The sequence below is a fragment of the Sphaeramia orbicularis genome, chromosome 4 (assembly GCF_902148855.1).
Source record: "Sphaeramia orbicularis chromosome 4, fSphaOr1.1, whole genome shotgun sequence".
NCBI lineage: Eukaryota > Metazoa > Chordata > Actinopteri > Kurtiformes > Apogonidae > Sphaeramia > Sphaeramia orbicularis.
The window spans coordinates 57,552,668-57,565,168 of record NC_043960.1 but is presented as its reverse complement, the minus strand read 5'-3'; the positions used below and the strand labels follow the sequence as shown (position 1 = coordinate 57,565,168).

Genomic DNA, 12,501 nt, shown 5'->3' with positions numbered 1-12,501 from the left:
TGGTTTCATCATTACTGACAACCAGGGTCCAAAACTAGGGCCCAGAACCAGCTGATCCAAAGGGTCCAAAGCTAGGGCCCAGAACCAGCTGATCCAAAGTGCATTTCCAGTAGAGCGTGGACTGACCCCAGCGAATATATGCATGATCTACTGGGACTGAGGAGATTTACTGAGTCTAGTTCAGATCCAGTACTTTATCCAACACAGATACTACTGCTGTGGACCAGCAGGGGACGACTTTATTCTTGTAAATTATGATATTTTGCCCACCTGTTTTTAAATTTACAACATTATTCTTGTAATATTATGGTTTTGTTTTCGGAATATGATGACTTCAATCTCATAAACGATGACATTTTTATGAGTGTTTTTTATAACTACGACTTTATTCTCATAACATTGTGAATCTTTTTCTATTCGACTTTACTATCATAAAATTACGGGTTTTATATCCATATGTTATGACTTTATACTCGTAGTAACAAGTGTTTTTGTTTTCTCATGTGGCCCTAATACGCTGTCGTAGCTTTGTGCTCAAGTACCCCCATATTTGAAAAACTGGGTTAGCCTTAGTTTCAGTTAGTTTACTAATCATGTAGGAACACAGGGTTCAGAATAACAAAATGAAGACAAAAACCATGAAAGATCTGATCATGAAAGCAAGAGCTTTACTAAGAAGTAACGTTAGCCAAAACAATACGTAATTTAAGGTCTGATTTTACTCAAAAATACAGCATAAATTAATGTTAGCTGACAAGAAACGGGATCCACAAACCTAGATTGGTTTCCTGGATTTGTGGATCTATCTTCTACTTCTCTGTTCTTTGTCTTTCGATGTCTGTAAAACGATAGCTCCGACTGCTTTTCAAACCTGTTCATACAATCAATTGCACAACAGCTCTTCTCCATTTTTTAAAATTTAATATTGTTCTTAAATTTAGACAGTATTGAAGCCAACGCTGCTTCTCTACTCCCTCTTTCTGCCACTCAGTGGGCATAACCGCGGTGACTTCCACTAGTGGTGACATCACGTGCATACCCTCTATAGAATTTGGCAGACATTTATCATTTTAAAAGCAATATGTAGCCCGGTGGTAAGATATAGGATTAATATTTAGCATTATTATGAGGGAAGAACCCCCATCCCCCTTTCTTAAATTTTCTTGTCAAGATATCCTAATCAAGATATCCAACATAACCATGAGTGTTACTGATGTGCAGTGTAAGTGTGTTCATGTAGAACATGTGATGTTTGCATTATCTGTTGAACATGTTCTAAAAGTGTGAAAATTCAATAGAGTTGAAAAAAAGTGAAAAGATTTGTTACACCGAATCTCTGTAATTCTACTGTTTTATATGTTTATCTCAAAAGGCTCAGACAGAAAAAAATAACACAAACTGGGCAAACAGAAAACCATTTTTGGTGCTGAAGAAGAAAATAGGCTGTTTCCCTTTGCCATTTTGATCAACCACGGTGTATTCATCCGCCGAGCAGTATATTTTAAAACGAGGAGGGCGAAGAACAGCTCGGCGGATTGATTTCTTGAGGACTACACCCAAGCTCCTGTCCGATTGCAGCGGCTTCCCTTCGTTACTCAGACCAGAAGAAAGCCGGGACGTGACGGAACAGGGGGGGTTTGCTCGCTGGAGGCCCATTAAACACCGATAAACACAGCTTCCTCGTCGCTTAAGACACGTCTGTGACCTACCTGAACCCATCGCACTTGTTTCATCTTAGAACTAATATCACTAACATGTCCTGGCAAAGCTACGTGGACAACCTGATGGCTGACGGCAGCTGCCAGGACGCGGCCATTGTTGGCTACACGGACGCCAAGTACGTCTGGGCATCGTTCGCCGGTGGTACTTTTGCCAATTTGACGGTTAGTATGATCTTTTTGTCAGCGTTAATTGTTAGACAAGAAGCAAGTGTCCATTTTGCAGACCGGTGCATTTGTCTGCATCGTCCGGCCTTGTGACTGAGGATCAGGGGGCAGTGGTACACATGGTATCCGGTGGTCCTCCCCACACACATCAGCTTTTATCACACACTGGTACATGGACGGAGTTAAGGCCCGTTCAGAGGTTCACCACAAGTCATAGTGTTTCTACTAAGCGAATTTTTCTTCAGTTTCTCTACCTAAGATGAAAGCTAGTGAGCAAACTCCAGCTAAAGGCGCTAACAGCTAACAGGCTAGCTAGCATTAAATGGTCGTGTTCGCCTGTGAGACGGATCTGAATAATCGAAAATGCAGGAAAAAAAATACGAAGATATTTGTTCCGTTTTCAACCAAAACCAGACTGAATAAACGTCCGGGATTTGACCTTATATACGTTGAATTGCCTTGATATCTATACTTGGGCAGAGGGGAGGGTTTGTCTGATTTACAAAGTGTTAACATTAATTAGCATCTGTCGCTAGCGGTTAGCATAGTTACATCAGGCCCATCATTTCCTCTTGGAAAATCACTATTAGCTACCACTATTTGCGCAAATGTCGGGGTCCTATCACGCGTCCTCGGCATGCATTTGGTCTAGTCTTTTCTTCTTAGTTGCTTTCCGTGAATCCCACCGCCGCTACCGCCCCTATCTTCCAAGATGGCGGATACACTCCCAATTTTTATTCATTTTGTTCATGTAAACCGAGGCAGACGTGTGTGAAGGATCTGCGGTGGCACGGAACTGGAATGTCCCGCTAACTTTTTCTTAAAGTCTTAAAATTACAAAACGTACTCCCCAGCTGCTTTAGTCCCCCCTCCGAATGTAAAAGTTAAAATGATTTCGCTTTTTAAGCCACCATTTTGTCCGATAAATAAGCGATTAGTCGATAACTTCAGTATTGTGTGGCGGTCTATTTCCACTTGCGTAAATGCAGTAAACAGTGGGTGGGTTGTTCGTCCTGGTGGCTGTGCACCGGGAACACAACCATGACCGAGTCCGCCGCCGACTGGGGAGTGTCCTCCGGTTCGGTTCGGAATGACCGTCTGAGGAACTTGGATCCGTATGTGTGTTGAAGGCCCTTCTGAGGCCGGTGTGGACCAGCCTGGTTTCAGACCCAAATGAACACATTAGTTCAGTAAATGAATGTGGGGGAGGCCTTTACGGACAGGACCGCAGCACAAAGTTCAGGAACAAATGGAGTGAAAGGGGAAGAACAGGAGCGAACCGGGCCCAGGCGTCTGTTAGCCGGTATGCTAACATCCTGTGAGCCCAGAGGAAGCCCGTCCGTTTACCGCCCGGTTTGGTCTGGGTTTGCTGTGCCATGACTGTGCACTTCTGGACCAAAGGGCGACGCCTTTTTTTTCTGCACATGGGTTCACAAGAGCCTCGGCTTCTTGGCTGTTTGAGTCCCAGGAGTAGAGGCTGGAAGCTGCAGCAGAAGTCCGGTTGGAGGTGGTCAGTGTCCACAGGCTGTTGAGTTAGCATGTGTTAGAGAGATCTGCTGCAGGCCTTAGTGAGGGTTCATACGGGGGCTTGAAATCCTTGAAAAGGCTTGAATTTAGTTTCGGTGCTTGCAGTTCTAACTCTGTGATGTGATTTATTTATTTATTCATTTTTAATATTAACTCTGCTGGGTTAGACGTCCAGCCAAAGCTACTTACATAGAGGTCTGGGAAAAATACAACTTTGTCAAAAAAAGTTTATTTCCAGGTGTTCTCAGGTCGACTCCAGGTACAGTTTTCTCAGTGTCAGTGTCTGAAGGATGACAAGTGGCTTCCCTTTTTTGGGATAAAACTTTGTGTTCTGTTAATTTCTGAACTTTATGCTATTATGAAACATAATTTTAGATGTTTATACATAATACGATGTACTTTATTGTGATTAAAGAGTGAAGAAAAAAAAGTCCTGAGTAGATGTGTATTTTACTCCAGTGATAAGGGGCTCGGCTGGGGAAAAAAAAGTAGAAAATTACCCTGAAAAGGGCTTGACTCTGACCTTGAAAAATTTTCTCTGGGGCCTCTTAGTTTGTGTGGCTGGTTGAACTTCCACAGCTGTGACTAACACTGTCATCAGATGGTTGGATGGCTCTTCTATTTGATTCAGAACCAGTGACTGTTTTCTGAACAGCCAAGTACTTGTTCTCACAAATGTAGGTCGATTACATTTTATTAGCAGTCAAAACTTAAATGCAGCTACATGTCAAAAGTTTGTCACTGAATGAGAATTTTAAAGCAAGATGCTTTACAATTTTTTTTTTTATTATTAAAAGATTGGCCTTTATTTGTCTTTACCAATAGTCTTTACTTCGATTTTTGTCAGTTGACTCTGAATTGTGCTACTCTTTTTGATATCGTCATTGTACACTGGGCTGCCAACACATGCAGCCCCTCACTCCATTTCTTGCTGTTTCTCGAATATCACACTTGACTGAATGTAGCAGCTCTTGCAGAGTGATGGCAAGGCTGAGTTGTATTTTTTAATTGTATAAAATTAAGTCTAATTTCCTTTTTTTGACAAACTCAAACATTATCCATGCTCATAATTTAAATTTGTTTTAAACCTGAATTGCACTGTGTAGTGCATCACATACAATAGTAGTGAGTGGAAGGATCCAAGGTGTGGAAATAATCCTTTTATTAGTCAGCACTTTGAGATTTTGGCTGCTTCCATATAGTTTTTAATTCAGTGAAATCCTCATACCAAAATTTTAAGATGATCACCAGTCAAAATACACTTGAGTGTGTATTTAGACAATATGAACAGAGCATGATAAATGTATGTATAAAACTACAAACCTGCCATCTACTAATGGGCCTCATCATCTGTCCTTCCTGTGCTCATTTTTCTGAATTGTGATCCATCATAGCCTTAACTCGGGTAACCTTGCCAGGCCTTTGTGTGAATATCAGGATCTTTTTCAAAGTCTGCAGTATTATTCTAAACCTCTATGTTCTAAGGCCACACCAGAGGACTTGGGCTTGTGCATCACTGTGCTTTTAGATTTTCCCACGCTCTCATGTCCTCAGAGAGGTCAGGTTTTAACAGCATGCTCAGTATATTTTTTTCTGTTAGATTTCATAGTGAAAGAATACTTGGTTTCTATGTGTTTTGTGGTATATTTCACATTCTTTGCAGTGCTCTGACAATATAGTAATAAATGAACAAAATCCATACAATCATAATGAGGAAAAAAACAATGAGTTTGACAAATCTTCTAACTGCAATGTTTCCCTCCCCAGCCTGAAGAAATCGATGTGTTAATAGGAAAGGACCGAGAGGGCTTCTTCACCTGTGGGCTGACCTTAGGCAATAAAAAGTGCTCTGTTATCAGAGACAGCCTCCAAATTGAAGGTGACTGGACAATGGACATCCGGACAAAGAGTCAAGGAGGAGAGCCAACATACAATGTATCTGTAGGCAGAGCTGGAAAAGGTGAGCACCAGACCTGGGGTGGGGTTTTAGCACAGTACACTTTAGTAGTAGTACTAGAGCCATGCCTAGTCTGCAGTAACACTGTACCACTAGGTTACCTTCTCTTAGAACTTTTGTGTTGTCCATGCATGTGGGTAGACCATGAATGCACCTTTCCTCAATATATGACATGGCACTCAAACATCAAAGAATAGTGCCTTTTTTAAACTTACACTTTTATTAAATTGTAACAAATGGCTTTAAAACAAATGTAATAAGCCCAAAATATAAAAGACAAAAAACCCCAAATGTAATGCGCCCAAAATAAAAAAAACAAGACAGAAACCTAAATGTAATATGCCCAAAATCAGATCTGCAGGTCTCTTAGGTTAGACTCAGTTTTTAGGTTAGACTAAGCCTTGGTTGGTCAGGGGTCAGTGTTCCTCTTTTCCAGTGGGTCATAACTGTCCTGGCTGTGTTCACTTTCACTTGCATTAGCAGTGCCCAGTTGACAGACTCCAGTTAATTCCTTTTCGTCTCTTTTGTCGCTCCTGAGTTTTAGATTTCCATTCTACTGGTTCAGGGCGAACCTTATTGTTGTAGTTTGAATCCCTCACTTGCCAACAACAGTTTTTTGACATTTGTCGTTTGATTTCACTTTGACCAGACCAGCACACTTCACTCCATGACATCTGAGGAAAACTCCTTTTGTAGTTTGTTGAAAACAGAGCTATTTAGGCATTTTTGTTGATAGAAGAATCCTAATCCAGTGAGTTTCCCCCCAGTTTAACTGGAAAAGCTAATTTGAATCACTTTGAGATTGGAAGTGTTTTCATGTCTACTTTCTCATACATTTGACAGTTATATACAAACACTGTTATTTTAGTTGATTTCAGTGAAGTCCTTCATGCTTAGTTATTAAACTTTGTCGCTGGTCATTTCTTACTAGGTCTGAAACTCTTTGGGTCCAATTTGACCGTTTTTACTGAGGCAACAACTTACTCTTGGACTTGTAGTTTGTGTTTTGTTTGTAAGGAATCAAGGTACCATGAGGGTTTTAAAGCAAATGGAACTTGAATGATACACAAGTGTCTCAGTACCAAACCACAGCACCTGTAGGTCCAGTCCTGTGTAGGTTTGAAGAACACTACAGATGTTGATGCTACTTCTGATGCCTGTTCCTGTACACTGTCAGCGTTTCCACAGGGATTATTTTTTTCATTGTATTAAAAGGATTGGGTCCCTGATTTGTTAGTCCTTAACTGTGCCAGCCTGTGCTGAGTCAGTCAGTGGATATGTGGTGGAGAAGTACCTTACACTGAAGACCCACGAGAATGAAAGTAAGGATGGAAAAGTGTGTAACAGACACATGTAGAGTATGTGTTGGTTTAATGTACTAGTTAAATATCCACGGTAAGACGAGTAAGGGAAAGCCAGCGTCTCAGTCTACACCGACCCGACTGGGCTCAGATGTGGCTTTTTATGTACCTGGGATGGTCCAAACCTGTGTGACCACATGTGTACATTGTTGATGTGTAACCCTAAACATGGTTGGCTTAATTTTCATTACTGTTCATGATAACGTTAACAGCACATGCAACATTTGGCCTAAAATGAACTGTGATGGTTCCATAGTTCAGTTAGTTGGTTCCTTCTTTACCATCATCAGAACCAAAGCCACTCAATGACTGTCCTGTACAGTCTGCTCTGTCCTCAGGCCGCTCACACACATGCACATGGACGTGCTCTTCAGGCTGCTTTCCAAAAACTCTCCTAAACTGCATGCGTCTTCCTTCCCAGTTAACACCACCTTGTTCTATCCTCAGTCTGAGTCCATTCCTTTGCTCACATGCTGCCATTGTGTTGCATTCAGACACTCACATGTATTGAGGAGAGGTCCCACTAGCATGCTGCTGGTAATCTGCATGTGTGCTCTGGTACTGATGCTTATTAGTGTGAGTCGATGCATTCAGTCCTATTCTTTGCTGCTGGTGTGGTGCATATTGAGTGCAGATGAAATAATAGGCTAGACTATGGAAGTGGAATATACATGAAACCCACAAGTAAAGGGGAAATGGCTACTTAAAAACAAACACCTGGACAGAACCGGTGGTCTGGACCACGAAGTTACCTGGTTTTGTCTGAATACAGTACTTGTGTTAAGTAAAGAATGCAGATTTCAAATGAAAGTTACTTTCAGGGTCTAATATGGGATGTTGGTCAGTGTGTCACAGCAGGACCAGATCCAACCGAAGTCAACATTAGTGTCATATTCAAGTTCCACCTATTATTTATCAAATTGACTCATTTTTTAACTTAAGAACTCTATTTTATGGAACTGTTTACAAAAGTTCAGTATCACTTGTAGAAAAGAAGGCATAACTGATTATGTAAAGTTATAGTTCTGACAAATATGAAAATGCACTATTAACTTTAATATTTGTTCACACTCATATATGTAAACGCACTATGAACTTTAATAATATTTGTTCGGACTCACATGTAAATGCACTGTTAACTTCAATAATAATATTTGTTCTTGTATCAGTGATATTTTCAGTCTGTGAATCTGTTGAACTAATTCTCCATCAGTACATGAATATTCAAAGGTTCTGTCCAATCCAATTACTAGTCTAATATTCTCTGCTATTTTCTGTTTATATCACTTCAGTTGTAATAAGTCTGTTCAATAAAAGTTTAGGATCATATTTGTAATGTTTTAGTTCCAGTCAGTCTTTTATTGTGATACTGAACAAAGGTCCAAACTGCTGTCCCCCTGTCCCAGTTCCCACCTGTCCCCGTGTTCCAACAGATTTGTGTTCATCCAAACTGATCATTTCCACATTTTGATCCAGTATTGATCCCAGTTGTAGTTTATCATCAGAGCTAAAGCCCTATGTTTCATGTCGGATCCATTTATGATGAGAACAGCATGTTTTGGACATTTGAATAAAGTCAATAAAATGAGGTTAATTTTCAGTCCCTGTGTCACGCAGCAAGAATTTTAACTATTTTTACCCTTAAATGTTCTTTGTCTCAGTTGTAGCATGTGTCATTTGACAGTACTTACTCAGACCTATTCATACATGTATTAAACAGATCAGTTATTGAGTTTAAACACAGACACTGTTGAACAGGACATGGGTCCATGTGGAACCGCTGGATCTGTGTCCTGGTTCTGGTCCACCAGTAGACTTGATCCAGATCTGTAAATAAAAGGGTAGTTTCAGTTCTAATATGAACTCTGACCTTAAATACTGTTTGAACTACGGGTTAACTGCCAGTGGAGTTTTAAAGGCAGTTCATTAAACTGGTTTCCAGTAGATGACTGGCTGAAGTGGGCTGGCTCTGACTCGTCCCATTTCCTGATGTGGATCAAACCGGTCTGTGGTCCACCTAAAGACACCAGACCCATGGTCTTCAGACAGATCAGTGTAAAACAGTGACTAACCCTAAACTGCCTGGGTCGATCTGACCCAGTTCACACATGACTGTGGTGAATGCCACTGTCCTGTCCTCTGTCCTCCTTCATGTCCACTGTCCTGCCGTTTGCCTCCAGCAGCACTGATCCAACATCAGCCTGTTCGTCCTCCTCAGACCCACTGAGACAAACTTTGGACTTTTTTACATTAAATAATTCATATAATAATAATAATAGATTAGAACCAACACAGTGCAACAGTTTGTCCAGATTCAGTTTTAATTGGCCTGTCCTCAACAGTGGCCGGTGTTTTTGCCAAACTGTTGAACCGGTCCAGTCCAGGACTCCCATGCAGGGGTGGGTCTCAGGAGGATTTCCCGCCTCAGCCTGTGTCTTAGTAGCTCTGTGTGTGTGTGTGTGTGTGTGTGTGTGTGTCGGCCTGCAGCTTGTGTGTCTGCTCTGTCCTTGTCTACTTTAACTACTTGTGATGTCCACACCTTCTCTAAATGTCCCTTCTGTCTCTTTTCTTCCAGTCTTGGTCTTGGTAATGGGCAAAGAAGGGGTCCATGGAGGCGGACTGAATAAGAAGGCATACTTGATGGCAAAATACTTGAGGGATTCAGGGTTTTAGTTTAGTTTTGACATAGCTTATGTGATGTAGTTTAGAGGGAAAACAAATGAAAAGGAGAACAAAAAAAACACAAAACTAAAAAACTTAATAAAAATAAATTCCTATCAACTTCCCCCAAATAGTCCAGTTGAAACTAAACTCCCAGGAGCCTTTGGGACAGATTGACCCCTGACCTCATCAGTATAGACCCATATGAACAAGGTGGCAATAAAACCAGTCTTTGCTTTTCCAGCCGTGCTGTCATCATGTCTGTTCATTTCTTTGCTTTTTTTTCCTTTGTGTACTCCAGCGTTGGTTTTTGTCATGGGGAAGGAAGGTGTCCATGGAGGACAGCTCAACAAGAAAGCATTTCAGATGGCCGATTACCTGAGGAAGTCTGGATACTAAAGCCTGTTGTGGCCACCTAGCGGCTCACCCTTACCACCCTGTCGCATTTCACACCACTTCCACTTAGTCATTTTCTTTTCTTTTTTTCTGCCTTTTCTCTCTCTACCTTTTTTCTCTCCCCTGTTCCCCTAACCTGCCCCCCCCCTTCCCCTTTTCCACAATCCACTCGCGCTGTGATCTCTTATCCCCCCTTTAAGCACTATAAGTTGATGCATAGTAAAGGTGAGCATGATGCTAACAGGATATCATAACAAATCTGTACTAAACCAGAGAAATTGTGGCCATAAAAGGAAAATGAAGACTGACATCCAATTGAAGTGTGCATTTCTTCCAGTCATGGTGCCCATTACTTATTAGTCCTCGACCCCCACCCGTCTAAAACACTCCCTCCTTGTGCAGTCGATGCCTTTGGAGCACTTGAGTGGTAACGAGCTCATCATGTCTTCCTATTTTTGTCTTTGGGGGGGGGAGGGGGGTGTACATGCATATCTGGGTCCAGTTAGTTTCCCTCCTCTACTCCTGTCTGCCAAATCGTCTTTTCCTCCCCTCTCTACTTCCTGTTTGCTTTCGACACTACACAGGAAACACTACACACGCCTCCTGACCTGTCCTTCCACATCCTCCTCTCTGTCCTCAAAGCGTTGTCTAAATGGGATGGTGTGTGTGTGGGAGACGCTGGGATCAACTCTGTTAAACGATTACGAACCCGATGGTCCGGACGCCGGTGGCTCCTCCCACCGCCCCGCCATGCCACCATCACAGCGTCTGCAGCGACACAAGCCCATGGACATTCCACAGTAACTCTGGCTCAGGCACTTCCTCCTGTTCGGTTTCAGCTCCTGTTCATGTATTTTCCTTGTATTGTTTTTTTAAAAGGCTGCCATTTTTTTGGACAGTAGACATCCCAGCATATAACCATCTGGAGCTCGTCCAGTTAGAATTTCTACTTTTGTTTTTAGAGGACCAAGTGTAGTTGAAGCTCGGGCGTTTCTAATCATATGAAGGATGACAGCTTTTTTTTTTTTTTTTTTTTTAGTTTTGAACACTAATCCGACTGTAAAGCTAAGGTTAAAATACCCATGACGCTCCAGGGGAGGTAAGGGTGGAAGCACCGGAAGGAAACTCAAGTCACTACTTTTTATTTCTGTCATGTTTAGACAAAACCCATGCATTTGTCCAAACCCATGCTGTGTTGACAACTGTAAAACTGTGGAATAAATGGCCTTCTACTCTTCTAGTCAGCTGACCTGGGATATTGCACGGTCTGCCCATGCTCAGTACTGCTAACTGTAACGTCCAACTAAAACACTTCTAAAAGAGCAAGAGATGACACTCAATGGGCGATGGGTCGGTTGGAACCATGACACTTCTGGTTGTCTTTGTTGAATTGTAATTGCAGAACCTGTGTATCCTGTGCCATAAACGTAGAGATCTGTTGCTGTTGTCAGACTGGTTTCGCCCACTTTCACCACTTCATTTCATTGGCACTTTTCATTTGTACTTTTTTTTTTTTTGAACGCTTCATCTCCACTCTTAGGCATTGTGGGATATGTGTACTCAAACAGTTTGAAGTCCTGTTTGCTCATTTATGTTCGTTTCTTTTCCTCACTACTTTTTTTTTCTTACATCTGGGATACAGTCTCTTTAATGCATCTGATTTCATATGCATAAAACTGAGAAATGCCATAAATTGATTTATCACCTTGTTTACAGACAGATCAAATAAATTTATTCCAACCAGATTAAACATGTGCTGCCTTTTTTTTTTTCCTTGAAATTTTAAATCTGCTTTCCTGATTCTAGGGGTCATCTGTCAGAATATACTGAGGATGTTCACATGCTCTCATGTTCAGAATGTGTCAGTGGTTCATGTTTGTGAATCAACTCCTGAACTGGGAAAACTCCCTTTGATTCCTGTATACAGTGATGAAAGTGTTCCGGTTTTTGCCGAAAATCAGTTTTTTTTTTTTTTTTTTTCCAAAAACTGAGCATATGTTCTGGTAAATTAAATGTCTCCAGATCATTTTCATCTGGTTTGGCAACATTTCAGCCGGAAAATTACGCATAAATCACTCCAAAAAGTGTAAATTGTGTTTATTTGGGTCTGTCTCATGGGCGTGGCTATATTGTGGTCTTTGCCATTCATCTCGACCAATGAGATACTCGTTTACAACGCAGAACTTGTATCGACTGCTCTGATTGGTCCGTTGATGACAAGTGGTCCGTTTCGCGTCTCTGGAGACAAGATGGCAGATTCGCTTTGAGTATTTTACCACTGGTGTATTTCATTGAAATATTCTGTGAAATCATGTCAGAATTCATTGTCCTTCAGCGTGGGAATGAACTGAAATATGAGGCAGGAATCAAAAATAAGTTCGTGTATTTTTCCATTAATTTTGAACCTTAATGCTTTACAGGTTTTTGCTCCCAGAGTGCACCAGAATGCACCGAAGAGCATGCAGAATGAAATGCTCAGAAAAGTTCAATTTTTTTCTTTCCTCACTTTCATCACTGTGTATAAATGTCCTAGAGCAGGGCTATCAAACTCAGCTCAGGAGCCACGTTTAGCACAATATGATGTGAAGTGGGTGGACCACAGTGTCGGAGGCACAAATGGAGGAACAGGATGTGTAAAATTTAAAAAAAACAAAAAAAAACCCCAGCCCTAATAAAACCAGGGTGTGTAATATTCTGAAGGCATCAAACCGAT

At 41.4% G+C, this 12,501-nt stretch overlaps 1 protein-coding gene across 3 annotated transcripts; it reads left to right on the top strand.

The window, feature by feature from the left end:
- Window positions 1-1,558: 1,558 nt before the first annotated feature.
- On the top strand, window positions 1,559-11,538 carry LOC115418553 (profilin-2-like). 3 transcript variants are annotated; one of them, XM_030133064.1, is made up of 3 exons: window positions 1,559-1,883; window positions 5,181-5,373; window positions 9,307-9,635. In XM_030133064.1, exons 1-3 carry the CDS (start codon window positions 1,755-1,757, stop codon window positions 9,402-9,404), a joined length of 420 nt encoding a protein of 139 aa, XP_029988924.1. In that variant the 5' UTR covers window positions 1,559-1,754; the 3' UTR covers window positions 9,405-9,635. The 3 variants fall into 3 exon arrangements, with proteins under 3 accessions (XP_029988924.1, XP_029988925.1, XP_029988923.1); XM_030133065.1 differs by lacking the exon at window positions 9,307-9,635 and adding an exon at window positions 9,989-11,538 and having other exon boundaries at window positions 1,561-1,883; XM_030133063.1 differs by lacking the exon at window positions 9,307-9,635 and adding an exon at window positions 9,694-11,538 and having other exon boundaries at window positions 1,564-1,883.
- Window positions 11,539-12,501: the final 963 nt, after the last annotated feature.

Bases quoted from the DNA above. Each gene is read 5' to 3' on its own strand.
- LOC115418553 (XM_030133063.1), top strand. From the start codon at position 1,755: ATGTCCTGGCAAAGCTACGTGGACAACCTGATGGCTGACGGCAGCTGC. The intron at 1,884-5,180 runs GTTAGTATGATC...TTCCCTCCCCAG, and splicing joins GTACTTTTGCCAATTTGACG to CCTGAAGAAATCGATGTGTT. The intron at 5,374-9,693 runs GTGAGCACCAGA...TGTGTACTCCAG, and splicing joins TGTAGGCAGAGCTGGAAAAG to CGTTGGTTTTTGTCATGGGG.